This window comes from Pelophylax lessonae, assembly GCF_965119305.1.
Source record: "Pelophylax lessonae genome assembly, chromosome: 3".
Lineage (NCBI taxonomy): Eukaryota > Metazoa > Chordata > Amphibia > Anura > Ranidae > Pelophylax > Pelophylax lessonae.
The window spans coordinates 41,395,385-41,416,011 of record NC_138770.1 but is presented as its reverse complement, the minus strand read 5'-3'; the positions used below and the strand labels follow the sequence as shown (position 1 = coordinate 41,416,011).

The 20,627-nt window shown below is 44.0% G+C and overlaps 1 protein-coding gene across 1 annotated transcript in view; it reads right to left on the bottom strand.

The window, feature by feature from the left end:
• The window catches only part of LOC309550683 (uncharacterized protein), a 3,164,715-nt gene that overhangs the window by 2,460,380 nt on the left and 683,708 nt on the right, over positions 1 to 20,627 (bottom strand). The window contains exon 18 of the mRNA XM_082251018.1: positions 596 to 701. Within this exon, the coding sequence (XP_082107144.1) occupies positions 596 to 701 (106 nt within the window). The remainder of the gene's footprint in view (positions 1 to 595; positions 702 to 20,627) is intronic.

Below are 20,627 nucleotides of genomic sequence, written 5' to 3'. Positions count from 1 at the left end.
GCCAACTCTCCAACTTTTTTGTTAGAACTACAAAGTCTCGCAGTGGAAGGGGCTGCTCCATGCACTGGTCCTAATGTGGCAGCGTTTGGACTGTCAGGTAAGCGGGTCTGGCAGCCTTGTTATGTACACAGCAGCTGTTCCAATCCCTGCAACCTCAGGCCTACTCCCAGGCTCTCTTCTCCTTCTTTCTCTCGGCCAGTTCGCCCCAACAGATCTGGACACTCTGATCCCCACCGAGTAAAAGGCAAGGGCTTTTCAAGGGCAAAGAATATACAGCATATCTCCTCCAGACTCCCTTCGCTGTGCACAGCCCGTCGGTATTTGTAGTTTATAAAATCAGTCATCCCTGTTCACTGCCGGCTTCCTTAGACTACATTTCCCAGCACTCCAGTTGTTTAAGCTGAAGTCCACAAGCTTGAGATAATTTAGCTCTCCCCCTGCTGATCGGAGGGGGCGACAGCAGCAACTTTAACAAAATCGCCATAAATACAGAAAGTCCCCGGTGCAATACCACTTTAGTCCTGGCTACACTACTCTGAAATAGTCAGTGTTCAGCAACAGAGCAGAGATAACAGAAGAATATATTACGGCTCACCTGTGCTGATCTCTGTAGGAGTGTCCTCCTCTTTGATGGTCCTCATTATTCCAGCCTCCTCCGTATATTGCTGATCATCCCTCACATACGTCTCTTCTACTTCACCCTCAACTTTCATATTCATCAGATCTTCACCCTAAACCAACAGAATGGCAGAAAATAACATCTGTAATATAGAAGTATTTATGATGTGAGATTACATAGAAAATATCATCTTGTAGAGTCCACAAAACGTCTCCACAATGTCAGTGTTCAATAATTGTTTGTTCTAGACCCTCAATTCCACCTACCTGATGATGGTGAGGGATGGTGTGACCTTCCTGTGTGGAATCCCGGGAATACAGAGGACTGGGACGTCTCTCTGGTGGGTTTCTGTTATAAGGTGACTCTATCATAATTTCCTTGTAGAGGTCTTTATGTCCTTCAGAAAGTTCCTCCATCACTCCATACTCCTCATCCTCCACTTTATACTCTTTCTTAAAAACAATATTATCATCTCCGAGGTTTCCACTCTGAATGCATAATATACAATTCGTTGTAACAAACATGCTGTGAATAAATCATAATTACCACTAATTGTCAATCATCTACCTGATGATGGTGAGGGATGGTGTGATCTTCCTGTAAGGAATCCAAGGAATACAGAGGACGGGGACATCTCTCTGGTGGGTTTCTGCAGCTGGTTGACTCCACCATGGTGTCCTGGTACATATCATTGTGTCCTTTTAGAGACTCTGACTCCACCACCCAATTTTCATCATCATCTTTCTGTATCTCTACTTTAATATCAACTTTAGAATCTCTCATGTTTGCACTCTAATCATATAATAAAAATGAAATCAATGGTAACAATGCAGATAATGTACAGATCCTAATGATACTATCAGTGATTGTTCCTCATCTACCTGATGATGGTGAGGGATGGTGTGATCTTCCTGTGTGGAATCCCGGGAATACAGAGGACGGGGACATCTCTCTGGTGGGTTCCCATTACTGGATCCATCTGTAGGAAACACACACACTGACTGAATACATTGTTTCTATGTGTTTATCAGATGATGGGGGATCTAGGTGGACCCTCCGTACTGCTCTCTCCTTTACAATAAAGTCTCCTCTTACCCGGTGATGTGAGGGGCGGCTGATTGTCCATCATGACGTCCTTGTAGAGATCCTTGTGTCCTTCTAAATACTCCCACTCCTCCATGGAGAAATAGACAGTGACATCCTGACACCTTATAGGAACCTGACACACACAATGATACAGTCACCATCCAGACACATCCCTTGTCTGTTACTGGATAATGTCCCAGAATTCCCAGCACCGCTCACCTCTCCTGTCAGCAGCTCCATCATCTTCCTGGTGACTTCTAGAATCTTCTGCATGTTGTGTCTCTCAGGTGTCAGGGAGTCACATGGAGGCAATATGATGGTCATATGATCTCCAGACTTCGAAGGAGGACAATTCTGTATCCAAGCAAAAACAGTAATATCATGTGACATTCCCAGAATCCTCCTCACCTCTCTGGTCAAGTGTCTGTTTTATTAATAGAGATAAGAGTGATGTCATGTGACTTCCCAGAATCCTCCTCACCTCTCCGGTCAGCAGGTAGATGATCTCCAGGGTGAGGTTTAGTATCCTCTCAGTCATGTAACTCCGGAACTCCTCCATCTTCATTATTGTGGTCATGTGATCTTTGTAGGTTTCTCTGTAGATAGATAGTGGAGAATTATTTGGACTGTATTGGTTGTGCAATATTAGGATGGGGATGTAAGGGGTTAATAGGCCACACAAAGTTTGGAGGTCTGTTTCTATTGGCAAAACCCTATTTTTGGACAATAATTTTTTTTAAATTTTGCGTGGGGTACTTAATTAAAATCCATACTAGACTCAAAAGGGATGGATTTACTAAAGCTGGAGCACACAAAATCTGGTACAGACGTGCATGGTAGCCAATCAGCCTCTAACTTCAACTTGTTCAATTGTGCTTGGTCAATAAAAACCTGGAAGCTGATTGGTTTCTATGCAGAGCTGCACCAGATTTTGCTACTCAAGTTTTAGTAAATCAACCCAAATGGGTCTGGTATGTACTTTGGCCCTAATTCTGCTGTGGGTTAGAGGAGAGCACTTAGGTCTGCACTCCTGTGACCTAGATTCAGCTGACAGAGGGCTAAATCCTGCTGTTGGCTGACGTCACAGATCTGGTCCCCGCTGTGCTGGGGTCCCGACAATAACGTTTAGATCCACCCAGATGCCTGATCAGCAGCTAACTCAGCTTCTTAGCATACCACTGAGAGCCTGAGCCAGCTTGTCCCACCCCCTCTGCAGACCAGTGCTCTGGCGAGAGCAGAGAGATATAGAATGCATTAAGATAAAATAGAATGCATTAAGATAAAAAAAATGCATAGAATGCATTAACCACTTAAGCCCTGGAAGATTTTACCCCCTTCCTGACCAGGGCCTATTTTGCGATTCGGCACTGCGTGATTTTAATGGACAATTGCGCGGTCGTGCGACGCTGTACCTAAACGAATTTGACGTTCTTTTTTTCCCACAAACAGAGCTTTCTTTTGGTGGTATTTGATCACCTGTGCGATTTTTTGATCATGCGCTATAAACAAAAAAGGAGCATCAATTTTGCAAAAATAACAATATTTTTCAAATTTTTTTATATGAAATTCCCCTAAAAAAAAAATGTAAAAATCAAAATTTTTTAACATTTTAGGCCAATTTGTTTTCTGCTACATATGTTTGGTAAAAAAAAAAAAAATCGCAAAAAGCGTATTTTGATTGGTTTGCGCAAAAGGTATTGCGTTTACTAACTAAGGGAAAGATTTTTGTCATTTTTTTTTTTTTAACAAGTAATGGCGGCGATCTGCGATTTTTTTTGCGGGACTGCGACATTGTGGCGGACAGATCGGACCCTTGACTGACATTTTGGGGTTACCAGTGACATTACTACAGTAATCAGTGCTATACATATGCACTGTTACTGTAAAAATGACACTGGCAGTGAAGGGGTCAACTTTTTTTGAGAGGGAGGGGTTAAGTGTGTCCCTAGGGGCGTGCTTCTAACTGTGATTGGATGTGGCTTGACGTGTAAGAACAGAGATCAATGGTCCTACATAGCAGAACCATATGGTCTCCATTCTTACACAGGGGAGAATGACAGACGGCTTTGTTTACATTAGCCGCCTGCCTTTCTCCCGCTGTAACGGACAATCGCGAGTGCCCGGCGGAAATCGGGTCCGCCGGGCACACGCGCGGGGAGGTCCGGGAGCGTGCCTCCGGCGGCGCGCGCTCGCTGCCTAGAGCCTCACAGGCTAGTGACGTAGTACTACGTCGCTTTGCCTGTGAGGGGCTGACCGCCGTAGTTAATAGTCGTGCGGCGGTCGGCAAGTGGTTAAGATAAAAAAAAACCTTCGGACTTTACAACTCCTTAAGGCATTTACAAAAATCCCTTCTCCAGGCCAAATTAAATCTTGCTTTGGTACATGTTCCCCAGGGCAGTGCCCAACCCCCAATGCTATTTTCGGACACTCCCTTGCTCATTAGCCCAAAAAATGGGCATTTTTAGTTTGACAGATTCAGCTCCCATTAATATCAGTAGAGTTTGGCATCTGAACACCTTTGAAGTTCACCGAACAACACTCAAACCAACCCAGGTGTGTTCATCTGATCCCTAGTGAGAAGGTGACATCTCCAAAATAAGGACAGTGTTTCGGCCCCGTAAGTGGGGAAATGTTCTGACCCTGAAGGGGTTATTCTAGGTTTCCACACTATATATGTGTGTATCATCATCTGCTGGAGATAAAAGACGTCACAGTGACTATGGAGGAAGAGGACGGACATGACGGGGAGTTACTGGGTGTAAATAGAAAATAAGATCTTATTACCTCTTCTGCTGCCACTTCCAGCGATGTCTTCTCTCTACTTCCTCCCGACTCACCCCTCACCTGGAACTTCCTATTTATACTTGACATCACTTCCTGTCTGTATTCCATAGAGACTTCCTATCGGGATATAGAGCTCACCACCTTGTGGAGCTCAGATTAACTGCAGCCCCGATAAATATCTCATGCCATGAAGACAACCTTGTAATAGTTTCCAAGTGTCCTAGATTTTGCAGGACAGTCCTAGGATTTCAGTTACTGTCTCAGGGTGTTTTCACACTTGGTGCGATTGCCTGGTCCGAACCCGAGTTCCATTGCTCCCCCCTCCCCCTGCCCCCGAGGGACTGTGTTCACATTTGAGTTTTGTATCCGAACCACGGTACACTTGTGTCATCAAGCTGCAGCTGGCGCGTACTCATGTTGCTTGGCAACCGCTGTAAATGAGAAGGTGCCAAAATGGATAGAATTGCTTGCTTTGGTACGGTTGCGTTCTCATCAGAAGCGAACCGTACTGGAGTTCACATGAACCGTACCCCAGACCACCCTTTTTAAGTGGACTCGGGTACGGTTCGCGGGTGCGCACCTGAGTTCAAAGACAGTGTTCACATCATTAAAAAGAACCGAATTCTGACGTCAATCGAACCCAGGTCCGCACCAAAAGTGCTAGTGTGAAAATACCCTCAGTGTGTCCTCATCCTGTATATTCCAGAACTCTGTACAGAGTGGTAGGGAGGAGATGACTGCATAGCTCCAAACTGTCCCTGATTTGGAGGGACTGTCCCTGTTTTTTTCAACTTTAAAATTTTTATTGGAATTTTAATTTAACAATTTCAACAATAACATTTACAGTTATTTGTTATTTCTGTCTCATTGTTTGGTACATGTAACAAACAGTTAGGAAAATGAAGAAAATTACAGGAGTACAAGGTAACAATTACGGGAGAAAAAAAAATAAAATTAAAATATATGTAATTAAAAAAAAAATAAATAAAACACAGCGTGTCCAATCCGCCTACCCCCAATGGGAACAATGGGAACGCAGATTTGGTTACCGTGTACTAAGGTTTATTAGGGATGGGACATTGGAACCAATTGATCTGAACTATAATGGAGATTTAGATATCACATTTCTTTAGGTAAGTAGAAGCTCTTGGATTGTTTAACCAAATTTGCCATTTCTTTTTAAATTTATTAGTAGATGAATTTTTGTATGCTAAAAGCATTTCATACCGTGCTTGTATATTCAGTCTGGTGATTACGTTGGACTGGTTGGGAGATTCGGTAGATTTCCACATACTAGCAATAGTAAGTCTTGCAGCTATCAGAATGTGTGCTACTATAGTTCTATAACATATTGGGTATAAATCTAGGTCTATTACCAATAGTGCCATCGCAGGTGTCAGTTCTGTCAGGTTACCCGTTATTTCGGCTATAAGAGAGGAAATAGATTTCCAAAAACGTATTAAATTCTTGCAGGCCCAAAGAGTGTGGTGAAGATTTCCTGTTACTTCATTACATCTCCAGCATATCGGGGAGGCTGAAGGAAATATTTTCGATAATCTATATGGTGTCAAGTACCATCTGTTTAGAATTTTTTGTGAATTATCCCAATGCTCAATGCATGAGGATGCTTTATTGTTAATCAATAATGCTTTTTGCCATTGTTCCCACGTAAAAATTTTGTGAAAGATCCTTTTCCCATTTAGTCGTATTAGGATTTTTATTATCGGAAAAGGAAAGTAGATTAAAGAATAGTTTTATTCCTTTCTTTTTTTTTGTGAGTTTTGGTCTTTAAGAAATTGCCATACTTCTGTGGGAATATCAATATTATCATTGAGTTTCAGATCTTTAAGTCGGGCGCATTTCCTTAGTTTGAAAGAAGTGGATTCCGCGCTATGGATATCTAACGGGTATATCAAAAGTATTTAGGCTGCAGCCTACCCTAAACTACAATCAAATGACTGTGTAAACAAAAAGATTAGATATATGGGTAATTGGCGCTGCCTATATGAAATATTGTTGTATAAATCACAACGTGATATATGTGGATATAAATGAAAGTGTCTGTGCAAGTGCCAATATGCACAATTAAATAGATAAAACCGACATATAAAAACAGGAATAAAATGATAAGATCAACATATACAAAATAGATAATATATCCCAGTGATAAGAAAGTGCAATCGAGTGATATATATAAAACAATTAATTTAATAATGGTATAAACAATATAAAGTGCCAAGTGACAGATAGTGCTAGATAGTGCACAGGAATAGAAAACAGGTGTACTGAGAAAAGGTTGCAATAAATGCAATATTGTGCAAAACGATAAATGATATATAATAACTGGCTGAAAAAAATATGTATAGTCCTAATGGCCAGTAATGATGGCAAATCCGTGAATAAGGTGCAATTGGTGCAATAATGTGCAAAAAAAGCAATAAATAATATAGTGACTGGCTAAAAATTAATAGAGTCCTGATAGCCAGTATTAGTGATAAGAAATAGTCTGAATACAGAAAAAAGATCCAGAAAAAATTGGTGAATGGATGAAAAAGAATCAGTGAATGGATGAAAAAGAATTCCGTGGTGGGCAACTGGCGAGTTGCAGGGGGATCCCACTAGTAAATAACCTACTAACCAGATGTACCCACCCCACACAGGGGTATAGGGCGGGTATTAGGGTGTGGCTGGAACTCCTTCCCTTCGCTCCTAACTTCTTAGTGGGTCAGGGGGATGCTGGAGGCCGTCCCTGGGGGTCCCGGGTGTCACCGAAGAAAAACAGGATCTTAAGGTCCTCTCCAATAGGGATAGTGGTATATGCAAAGTTCGTGGATAAAGGCTGGCCACTCAGCAGTAGAATATACAGGGCAAAAGAAAAGGCTCGATAGTGTGATACCGTAAGACTATTTTATTGAATCAATATATAAAAACTAGGTACTCACAATGTGACAGGGAATACAAGCGAGGTAATAGCGTCCCGGAACGCAATGCGTTCCACCAGTATGTCGGAACCGGAAGTGATGCAACAGCGCTGTACGCGTTTCGTCATCTGACGTCCTCTCCAGCTTTTCCTTAGTTTATCCTCCACAATATTCCTGAGATGCAATGGAAGGTTATTATAATTGGTTTATCCACTCTTTGGCCGATAGTCTTATTTTATAGTAGTCTATTATTCTTGTAGGTAATGTTACTTTTGAGTATACATTTCCAGTTTTAGTTTTGGATAGGATATGCTTCCATGCTAATAGTGTTGATTTGATAGAAAGAAAGTTGGGTATGACTATTTTTTTGGGTATTATAATTTTAGCCATAGAAAGGGCAAATAGATTGTGTTCTTAAGTGATCTCTTTTTCAATGTTTGTCCATAGTTTGTAGTGATGCATAGTAGTCATTTTTTATATCTGGCAAACCCATTCCTCCTAAGGTTTTGGGAGTGGTTAATATTGAGAATGCTACTTTGGGTTTTTTCTTATTCCATATAAAATGTTTTAATTTAATATTCATCCGCGTGAAAAATTTGGGGGGTATCAGGATGGGGAGGGAAAATTTTAGGTAATATTTGCATATTAACCACTTAAGCCCCGGAGGATTTGGCTGCTAAACGACCAGGGGGTATTTTGCGATTCGGCACTGCGTGATTTTAACGGACAATTGCGCGGTCGTGCGACGCTGTACCAAAACTAATTTGGCGTCCTTTTTTTCCCACAAACAGAGCTTTCTTTTGGCGGTATTTGATCACCTGTGCGATTTTTTGATCACGCGCTATAAACAAAAAAAGAGCGTCAATTTTGCAAAAATAGCAATATTTTTCCCTTTTTTTTATATGAAATTCCCCCCCAAAAAAATGTAAAAATCAAAATTTTTTAACATTTTCGGCCAATTTGTTTTATGCTACCTATTTTTGGTAAAAAAAATCGCAAAAAGCGTATTTTGATTGGTTTGCACAAAAGTTATTGCGTTTACTGACTAAGGGAAAGATTTTTGTCATTTTTGTTGTTTTTTTTTTTAACGCGTAATGGCGGCGATCTGCGATTTTTTTTGCGGTACTGCGACATTGGGGCGGACAGATCGGACCCTTGACTGACATTTTTGACACTTTTGGGGTTACCAGTGACATTTCTACAGTAATCAGTGCTATATATATGCACTGTTACTGAAAGAAATACACTGGTAGTGAAGGGGTTAACTTTATTTGAGAGGGAGGGGCTGTGTGTGTCCCTAGGGGCGTGACTCTTACTGTGATTGGCTGTGGCTTCAGCTGTATGCAGAGTGATCAACGGTTCTACATAGTAGATCCATATGATCAGCTCTCATACAGAGGGGAGAATGACAGGCAGCTTGTTTACACAAGCTGCCTGACTTTCTCCCTCTCCCCCGCCGATCGCAGAGTGGCCGGCGGACATCGGGTCCGCCGGTCACACGCGCGGGGGGGTCCGTGACCACGCGGGAGCGCGCCTCCGGCGGCGCGCGCTCGCTCCCTAGACCCTCACAAGCTAGTGACGTAGCTAGCTAGTGACCGCCGACGTAGATCGGCGTGCGGCGGTCGGCAAGTGGTTAAAGGCTGCTATTTTACCAACCCATGATAATTGAACGTTTTGGATATGTTGTAGGTCTTTATTAGTTTGTTCTGGGAGTTTGAGAAAATTAACTTTGTATAATTTGGAGGTTGGGTACGTCAATTGTATACCTAGATATGATATAGATACATCATCCCAATTGTAGCCATATTTCTCACGTAGGTTTTTGGTGCCGGTTCACACTACTCCGACTTGTCAGGCTACTTGGTCGCCTGATAAGTCGTGCTCCATTCTGTGCTATGGGAACCGTTCTAATAGGAGCGACTAAAGTCGCTCCGACTTAGATAAAGGTTCCTGCACTACTTTTGTCCGAAGTCGGAGCGACTTGCATTGACTTACATTATGTGAAGTCCGTGCAAGTCACGCCGAAGTCACGGTGCACGGCGACTGTTTCAAGTCGCCCCGAAGTCGTGTTGCCATAGTGTGAACCGACTCTTAGTGTGATCTTTCTCAATATTCATAGGTAGAACATAGCATTTGTTTTGATTCACTTTTAGTAGGAGACTTTACTATATTGATCTAGTATTTTTTGAACCGTGGGTAAAGATGTGTCAGGGTTTGTCATTGTTAGTATAATATCGTCTGCGAAATTTAGTTATCTACAGTGGTTTACACACTGATGTCACTTATTTATGCACATTGTGTCACTTTTTTTGGATATTATTTATGATTTATTGATGATATACACTGCACTATAGCACTTATTGCACAATTGGCACCTTATACTTATTTACTCTTTACATATTTATGTTCGTATTGATGCAATTATGGAAGCTGTTTATTGCACTCTAGCACTTCTTGCACACCTGGAACTTTAGATACTTCATTTATTGTTTACATAATTACTGATTTTCTGTGGACACATTGACATAGGCAGTGCCATTTACCTTCCCCCCTCTAATATAATTTATATACCCCTCTTTTGGGGTTATATTTAGAAGGTAGGCTGCAGCCAAATTAGCTATCCTCAGTGCGGATTTCCTTTCTTTAATTTATGGCAGCAGATAGCAGATAGTAGATAGTTGCCATAATCCCGATATTGTTTTAAACGGCGGGCGGTCTGCTTTAACATTAAGATGGTCGCAGCGGAGATTCTCCATGAGATCACCTTTATGGGCAGCAAGAGAGGTGCCCCCCCCCCTTCCGCCGATTCACGGTTGTTTTCCCCGCTTTTCGGAGCCATCAGTAGCGGGGAAAACGATCCAGTCCGCTGTCCCCTCAGGCATACCTCCCAACAGTCCCGGATTGGGCGGGACTGTCCCGCATTTACACCTCTGTCCCGCTGTACAGAGGCTTTGTCCCGCATTATTCTTCTGATTATTTCCTAATTTCTGGCTCAGAAGGAGCTGCAGCACTGTCTACATGCAGCAGCGCCAGGGGTTGGTGAGAAAGCTGGCTGTGTGTGCGCTGTGCACCTGTCAAATTCAAGATGTGATGTCGGGAATGGGCGGGCCCCGGGTGGGCCCCGCCCCGCCCCCAGACCCGCCCCGCCCCGCCCCCAGACCCGCCCCGCCCCCACCCTCTCCGTCAAGCGACAAGTGAATAGAGTAGGGTTCCATACATTGCTGACTGGGGAAAAGGTGCCACTCCCTGCACTGCACTACCATCGGACATCCTTAGAAGTTCGGGGAGTTCAGGAACTGAATATGAGTGTGACAGTGACAGCCAGCAACAAAAAGGTGCTTTTAGAAAGCTATTCATGTGTGGAGCTTTAGGGAATGGGGGGGGGATGGGAAGTTGAGGGCAGAGGGAGGTGTATTTTATGGAGCATTATGAAGCTTGTCAGACTTATATTGGTGTGTTCTGTTACAGTATTGTGGAAAATTTGCAGGTGTGTGCTTTTTTGTCACTCCTCTATTCACTGATTGCCAGTGCAGTCTGATTTTCCTCTCCTTCTCTCTATACAATAACCTCAAGATGTCACTACATATACATACAACAGGTTTGGAAGGCCTTTCCTTACACACATACTTCCCTGCCATGGGCCCCCCTCTATGTTTGCCGGCACTCTGGGACCCTTCAGCTCCTGGGTCAGACATGACGCACCGCTGCCATTTAGGAGTCCACTTTTGCCATTTGAGCCTTTTTGATCGGTGAGTATACAGTACTCCCACAGCTCTTATCATTTTTGTCTGAATCTTTTTCATATTTCAATTATCCTTACTGCACCCTATAACAACATTGTCTCTTTGTAGTGACATCTTGAATATATTGACCTCTGAAGAAGGGAGATTGCTCCCGAAACGCGTCAGATCATAAATAATATATACTCTACTGCGATGTCATCCTATTACATCATTTCTGTCATAATTAAGAGGTTACACCAAGTTGTCAATCCAAAATGTTAATACATTCTATTGCATCATTCATGTCACATATTATGTGTATTTCAAGCCATTGAGCTATTATATGTGCCATGGAGCATATGTTGTCATTTTTTTACATTATGTAATAAAATCAATTTTTATTCATATATTGTGCATGATATTCATTTCCAGCCACTGAGCACGCACCTCATATAAAGTCCCGCGGGCCAATTTCTCTGTGTTGTTCTGCATTAAGGGGTCACACTTGTCATTCTGCATTAAGGGGTCACGCCGGTCATGCTGCATTAAGGGGTCACGTTGGTCATTCTGCATTAAAGGGGTCACGCCGGTCATTCTGCATTGAAAGGGGTCACACTGGTTATTCTGCATTGAAAAGGGGCACGCTGGCCATTCTGCATTGAAGGGGGGCACGACACGCTGGTCACTCTGCATTGAAAGGGGGCACGCTGGTCTGTCTGCATTGAAGGGGGCACGCTAGTCATTCTGCATTGAATGGGGCACGCTGGTCTCTCTGCATTGAAAGGGGGAACGCTGGTCATTCTGCATTGAAAGGGGGCACGCTGGTCACTCTGCATTGAAGGGGGCACGCTGGTCTCTCTGTATTGAAAGGGGGCACGCTGGTCTCTCTGCATTGAAAGGGGGCACGCTGGTCTCTCTGCATTGAAAGGGGGCACGCTGGTCTCTCTGTATTGAAAGGGGGCACGCTGGTCTCTCTGCATTGAAAGGGGGCACGCTGGTCACTCTGCATTGAAGGGGGCACGCTGGTCACTCTGCATTGAAGGGGGCACACTCTACCTTGATTACTGAAGGCCCCTTTCACACTTTTGTGACCTCAAAGTCACGCAATTTTTTACAGCGTTTTTTGCCGCAAAGCAATGCCTATTATATTTTTCTGTATGCGCCCCCCAAAAGGGGGCATTTGGGTTGGATGGAGCTGGGGGCATTTGGGTGGATGAAGCTGGGGTAGGCATATGGGGTGGAGGGAGCTGGGGTGGGCATTTGGAGTGTTTGGAGGTTGGATGGGTGTTTGGGATAGATAGTGCTAGGGTGGGCATTTGGGGTGGATGGAGCTGGGGGGATGGATGGTGCAGAGTCTGACCCCTGTATTCTGTACATTACATACTCCTGTCTCCTGCATTCTGTACATTACATACTCCTGTCTCCTGCATTCTGTACATTACACTCTCCTGCACTATATACACAATACTGTACATTATATACTTCTCACCAAAGTCTTCATTGTCCCAACAGTTGCTGGTTGCTATGCAGTCTCTGACAATTTTAATGAAGTTCTTCTTTAAGGTAGGCTGAGCAATCAAAGCATATTTTATGAGTACTAGGAAGTCTGGGTTTTGTTTACCCTATCCCTTAAGCCCCTCCCACTGCTAAGCAATTGGCCACACCCACAATTTGCCACTACGCGCGCCACAGGTTTGATCTCTCTTTCAGTGACCCTCATTGCGAAGTTCAAAAGTTGGGAGGTATGCCCTCAGGCAGGAAGTCAAGTGAGGGCAAGATGGCCCCCACTCCACTCTATGGCCTTGGAGGACTGGAGCGACATCATACGTCGCTTCCTAACAATGGGTTTAAAGAGCCCATTTTTTTTCCTTTTTAGTGTAGATGTGAGGTCTTTTTGACCCCAAGATTTCACATTAAAGAGGTCCTGTCATGCTTATTTATATTACAAGGGATGTTTAAATTCCTTTTAATAATAATAAGAGTGATCAATTTTTTTTTAAAAAACAAAAACTGTAAAAATAAAAGATAAAATAAATAGGAAAAAAAAAGCACCCAGTCCCCGTTAGCTCGCGCCCAGAAGCGAACACATACGCACGTCGTGCCCACATATGTAAACGGTGTTCAAAAACCATACATGTGAGGTATCGCCACGATCGTTAGAATGAGAAAAATAATTTGAGCCCTGGACCTCCACTGTAACTCTAAACTTGTAAACTGTAAAGATTTTTAAAATGTCGCCTATTGGGATTTTTAAGTACCAATGTTTGTCGCCATTCCACGAGCATAAGCAATTTTGAAGCATGACATGTTGGGTATCTATTTACTCGGCGTAACATTATCTTTCACAATATAAAAAAAAATTGGGCTAACTTTACTGTTTTCTTATTTTTTTTGTTAAAAAAATTGTATTTTTTCCCCAAAAAAATTGCGTTTGGAAGACCGCTGCGCAAATACAATGTGATAAAAACTATTGAAACAATCTCCATTTTATTCTCTAGGGTCTCTACTAAATATATATATATACACTATACTATACTATATATATATATATATATATTGTAAACAACAAATGTCAGAAAAAGGCCGTGTCCATAGGGTTAAGAGACCTTCACACCATGTTTAACCACCACCATTGGCCGCTCACTTCCTATATTGATCTTTGCCTAGTAGGTCTAAAGCACTTGTCCCTTTTACGGACAATATCTGGACAGGATCTGATCCTCCTTTTGTCTCCTCCTAGTCTATTATCTCCCAATGACGCTCAGCAGATATCACAATTGGAAGCTCAAGCCCCGTACACACGATCAGATTATCGAACGATCTGTCGTCCGTTTTTTGTGGCATGCTAGTCTGATGTGGAAAGTGAAGAGGTTATTTTCATACGAATTTTCCCGTACGACAGAATTCTGTCATGTGGTGGATTTTTTTGTATGTGCTCTTTCGTCTCTGAGCATGCCTAGTCTTGCTCTTAAGATTTTATTCCGTCGAAAACTGTACTAATGAGATGAAAATCGGAAATTGTTTTGACGGACGATAAAAATGTTATAGCCTGCACATCAGGATTTTTTCGGTCGAAAAGTCGGAGTCGGCTGTCGAAAGCACCATACTAACAATCTGAAAATTGGCAGTTCGTCGTCAGACAAAATTTCCCTTCAGATTTTCTTATCGTGTGTACGGGCCTTTAGAAATAAAATATATGGACCATCAAAGAATTTATCTGAAAAACAACCGCATTTATTTAAAAACTTCATACGATAAACTCACAATTTTGGAGTGCACTAGATGCTGGTGCACAAAAGACAAGTAACGTGTAAAGAATCCGTTCCCTTAAGGCTGTAGTCTACCTCTCCGTGTGATGTCAAGTTCTTTCCTCGTTCTATGGCTGTGCGATGTAGTTGAACATCCTACGTTGCTGGCTCTGTGTAAGATTCTGGTACCTCCGGTACCCTTAATCACCACTTTCTCTGTAATGCGTCCCACCTTTCTCTTCAGGTGGTACGCATATACCTTTAAGAACGATGATGTCACTGCTGAGCGCCGCAGAGCGGCTATTTCAACCGCTGGCGGTCTCACTCACATTGTTCGTTCAACCTGTCTTGTTATCCACATGCTTTCAAGCCTCTCTCTCGATCGGAACCTCCAGCTATTCCCTTTACCTGGAGCAGACCCGAACCTCGCTACTGATCCCTGTATCTCGCTACCGGATCATTCCTTATCTACTGGACCTCTCTAAACTACTAACATTACAAGTGATAAGTACCCCGCAGGGGAACCCTCCATAACCTTATTGCACTATCTACCTATGCACATTAAGGACTGTTACTACCTATCCATGCTATCCTATCATCTGCACTGTTACATAGATTGCTAGCTCTTGAGCCTACTACCATCTATCATCTGCACTGCTGCATAGATTGCTAGCTCTCCTGTCTACTACTATCTATCCTTGCACTGGGTTAGTCTATCCTGTATTTGTCATCTGCTGTCCTCACCACCTGTTAGCATACTCGATACTAACCTATCTGCATTCCTAAATACCATCTTGAACTCTCCTATACAAACCTATCAAGTGATTACCATCCTTGTCACTGTTCACACCTGTCCCTTCAGCACATCACCTTCATACTATCATATACATCCTATCACTCCAGGAACATCTCATTGAGTGTGTATATATCTGTATGTTGAAGCTGACAGGCCCACAGTGATGAGTCCTGGAGAGTTGGATCTGGTATTCAACACATCTCTACATGACTACTGAGTGGAGATTTTGCAGCTGCAAATCCAGCCTATACTAAAAATGCAGGAGCGTTACACTCTGCCCCTTACAAATTATGCCACAAGCATGGCTTCTTCCTTTTGAAGAAGCCACGCTCATAGGGTAACGCGTAAGGGGCAGAGTCAGCAACGGAGGATGTTCCACTGCATGGTAAATACAAGCTCACACTTACCAACCAGTCAGCGACCAATGGAATTAATCTTTCCTATCAATATGCATTAAGAACAGGGGTTTAGTCTGCACACATTTGCAAAATACATGTGTAAGCTACAGGCCCCATCAAGCCAACCTCTTATCTGTAGTCCCTAACTCTAACTTCAGTGAGTCTCTACAACCATGATACTGGCAGAGGAGTCCCCTTCCTTTAACCACTTGTGGACCGCACACCATACATTTACTGCGGCAGGGCGGCTGCTCTGTCCCAGATCACGTACCTAGCACGTGATCTGACACTTCTGGGTTTGGGGTGCACGCACTACCAGCGGCCCGCTGTGCATACACACAGCGGGAGCTGATAGATGGGAATGGCGGACTTGATGTCTGCCGGCACCTGCCGATGCTTCGGTACACAGGAAGAATGGCAGTCTACCTATGTAGACAAGGCAGGTACGGAAGGCATGCATCCTGTGTCCCTGTGAAGCAGGAACACCAATCCATGTCTTCCACTAGTAAAAGCACCTCCCCACAGGCTATGCACACAGTTAAACCTTTGATCACCCCTGATGTTAGCCCCTCCCCAGCCAGTGTCAGTGCATATTTTTTTAGCACTGATCACTGTATTAGTGTCACTGGTCCCCAAAAAGTGGCAGTGTCCGATTTGTCCACAGTAATATCGCAGTCCCGCTATAAGCCGCTAGTAAAAAAAAAATCCCATAGTTTGTAGACGCTATAACTTTTGCACAAACCAATGAGTATACGCTTATTGGGATTTTTTTTTTTACCAAAAATATGTAGCAGTATATGTATTGGCCCAAACTGATGAAGAAATTTGATCTTTTACATTTCCTTAATGGATATGTTTCATAGCAGAAAGTAAAAAATATAGTTTTTTTTTTTTTTTTTTTTCAAAATTGTCAGTCTTTTTTTGTTTATAGCACAAAAACGAAAAATTACAGAGGTGATCAAATACCACCAAAAGAAAGCTCTATTTGTGGGGAAAAAAATACATACATTTTATTTGGGTACAGTGTCCTACAACCACCCAATTGTCAGTTAATGTAATGCAAAAAAGGCCTTGTCATGAAGGGGCGTAAATCTTCCGGAGGTCAAGTGGTTAAGGATCCTGCATACAGGAAGGTTGAAGCGATTCCCTTCTAAGCTTGTGGGAGAGTACCTATCTCCCACAAGCTTAGAAGGGGAAGGAGCCACACTGCAAACAAGGCTCTTCCTTTTCAGCGCATAAGTGGCTTTTTCATCCATCTGGTTCCTTGGACAAGGGTTCCAAACCCTTCAAGAATCCCATGGGTCGCTCTAAGTGGCTCTGGTCTCACAAGCCCAACAAGCCCTCCTCAACATGAAGGTTTGTCCCCACCCGTCACTGTGGTGGGGGACAGCCTTTGTTGTTTTGCAGACCCATGGATCTCCCTGATCACAAACCATTAGGTCCACGAGGTGATCTCTTCCAGTTGCAAAATAGTTTATTTCGTGTCCACCAGAGAAATTCTTTCCCTCCAGTTTTCGCCTCTTTCTAACTCGCCTGCAGGCCCTTTATGGAGCGGTGCAGGATTTTCTACTCCAGGGGGTGATCACCCCGGTCCTGGACTCAGAAAGGTTGGGGGGGTTCTACTCCAACCTGTTAACAGTTCTGAAGGAAGAGGGGGTGTGTCCAATCTGGGACCTCAAGTCTCTGAACTGCTTCATGAAAATGCATAAATTCAAAATGGAATCCATGTATTCGGTAGAAGCCTCTCCATCAGGGATTGCCTGGCCTCCATAGACATCAAGCATACAGTACGTACATCTATGTCCCCATCAATTCTGGACACCATCGATTCCTACAATTTGCAGTCGGGGATGCACATTACCAGTTTGTGGCACTCACCTTTGGTCTGGCATCCACTCCTCAGATTTTTACCAAGGTGCTGGCTCTGGTCCTTGTGTTAATGAAACAGAGGGGGATTGCCATGATTGGCTATGTGGGTGACCGTCTCCTTTGAGCAGAAACTCATTCTGCACTGTTGGACAATGTGGCTATCGTTATATGCACCCTGCAGGACAGTGGATGGGTCCTGAACTTCACTCTAACCCCAACAATGAAGCTGGAGTATCTGGGTATGATCCTCGACATGGTGCAGGCCAAAGATTTCTTTCTATTGGACAAGCCCAGGAAGCTCCAGTCAGCTACACTATTTGGCTGCTACTGTTCCACAAGCGAGTTACCCTGTGAATCTGCATGCAGGTTCTGGGCCTCATGGTGTCCACCTTCGAGGTGGTCTCGTATGCGCATCCACATGAGAGGTCTGCAGAAGAAGATGGGACAAGCCTTCCCTGTCCTTTGACAATCAGATTTGACTGGCCCAGGGAACCAGGGCTTCTCTGGTTTGGTTGCTCTGGTCTCCCTTGCATCAGGCCAGGAAGTATTTTCTTCCACTACTCTGGACAGGGGTCACTACAGATTCCAGCCTGTATGGCTGGGAAGTTTTGGGGCTGAGGTCGGCTCAGGGCGGGAAGTTGGAGAAAGCTTGTCTACCGATCAATGTTCTGAATCTTGCCCAGTCAAGATTCAGTTAGACAATACCACTGCAGTGTCCTGTGTTAACCATCAGGGGGGCATGAGGAGTATGGTAGCAACGGTGGAAGCTTCCAGAATCCTGCAGTGGACAGAGCATCATGTTCCAGCTCTCTCAGCCATGTACATTCCAGGCATAGAAAACTGGAAAGCGGATTACCTAATTAATCAAACGCTGGATCAGGGAGACTGGTCATTGCACCGGAAGTGTTTTGACAAGTCTGTCTACAGTGGGACATGCTGGATGTAGATCTCCTGGCCTCCCATCTCAACAGTTTAACGGTTTGTGGCAAGGGCAAAGGATCCACTGGCAGATGCCATGGATGCTTTGGTTGCGCCGTGGAGCCTCTATGCATGCCCTCCTCTCAAGCTTCTTGCTCAGCTGCTACACAGGATAGAGGCTGAAGGGATTCCTGTCATTCTGGTGGCCCCAGATTGGCCTCACCAACGCTGGAATGTCGACTTGGTATGGCTGGTCACAGACGTCTCTTGGCGGTTGCTTCTAAGAGAAGATCTTCTATCCTAAGGGCTGATCTTCCAACTTGCTTTACAGTCACTGGCTTTGATGATGTGGTTATTGAAAGCCAGTTTTTGAGAGACAGGGGGTTGCTTTGTCAGAAGGTTGCTTTTATGATCAGTCATTTCTGCGCATCACGTGATGGAGTTAGCTCCTTTGTCATGTAATTCACCTTATTGGGTCTTTTAGGGATAAAATTGTTCTCCGGGCACGCCCTTCCTTCCTTCTGAAGGTGGTTTCTGACTTTCATCCGAATGAGGAAATTGCCCTGCCTTCTATGTGTCCACGTCCGTATTACCCAAAGGAGCTTGCACTGCATTTCTTAGACGAGGTCAGGGCAGTTCATGTGTACCTATCCACTAATGGGGCTTTTCCACTGCATGGAACCGAACTGTTCGGCTCGCTTTTGTGCTTTTCCACTGCTGGTACCGCATGGTATGGTGTAGGAACGGTTCGGTACGGTACGGTGGCACTTTTCCACTGCATAGAACCGAACGGTACGACTCTCAAAAACAGTACCACCTCGATTGTGGTTCCAAGAGGTACCATACCCGGTACCATATCCCACAATCCTTTGCATGCAGTCACTACTAGCCACTGATTGGTCAGAGAATCCCACCCCGTTGTTATCCCACCCACTTAACTTTAGTACTACTTTAGTGGAAAAGCAAACCATACCATACCGTACCGAACAGTTCCAACACCGTACCATGCGGTACCAGCAGTGGAAAAGCAAACCGGGCCAAGCAGGGCCAAGCAGGGCCGAGTATAGCCGAGACGGTACTTGCAGTGGAAAAGTGGCATTAGGCACCCACCCCTGGTACTGCTTTGTGATGAACTGGCTTGCCTATACCAGCTAGGACTTACCCATAGGTGATGCTGAACTGGCTTGCCTATACCAGCTAGGGCCAGCTAGGACTTACCCATAGGTGGTGTTGTGTTCTTTTTCTGCCTAGTGTCTTTTTTCTGTAGGTGGTGTTATAACTATATGGTCAAGAATAACGAGAAGCTGTGTCTGTCAATTAACTCAGAGAAAGGGATTTTATAGTGCGTAACAAAAGATCCAGTTTTTGGCATAACTTTACATTTCTCAATATGGAACCTCATCTGCCAGGCAGCTGCCCAACCCCCCATTTTGTTAAAGGGGGTTTAAACCTCAGACGTTAAATCTAAATAAAAGCAGACCCTGAGCAGAGCTCTGAGTGTTGTTTCTCTCTTCTGTCTAGTTCCTCTGTAATCAGCATTAGTCACTTCTCAAGTTTTCCTGACACCAAGAGCTAAAAAATGGATTTTTGTAAAATCTTACCGTAAAATCCTTTTCTCTTAGCTCATCGACAGACGTAGTCCTCGGTGATACACCACCTTCGGGTTATGTTACCTCCGCAGGAGCAGGACTAGACAGGAAATTAAAAAGCTCTGGCCACACCCTAGGGGCAGTCCCAGAGGGTATATCCTCTCTCTCTCTGCCTCAGCAAATCAGTTATGTGAAAAAGCAGTGCTTAGAGAATTTAACCCAACCCAACTCCAAAACAGAGGGGCGGGGACTACGTCTGTCGATGAGCTAAGAGAAAAGGATTTTACGGTAAGATTTTACAAAAATCCATTTTTCTCTAGCGCTCATCGACAGACGTAGTCCTCGGTGATACACCACCTTCGGGACGTCCCAGAGCAGTATCACAACTGAGGGGTGGGAAAATGGAAATCAAATCCCAATCTAGAAGGCCCAACCGGTGCCAACTAGAAGTTTACAATGCTCATCCTAAATGATGAGACTCAACAAAAAAATTTTTCAAACAGAAAAAAACCCTCGAGGTAGACCACCGGTCTCCTCAAATTGCGGCCTGCAAAACCTTGCGGCCAAATGAGGCATCCGCCGATGCCGTCACATCAATTTTATAGAATTTAGTAAAGGTATGTACCGACGACCAAGTGGCCGCCTTACATACCTGGACCACTGACGCCTGATGGCGA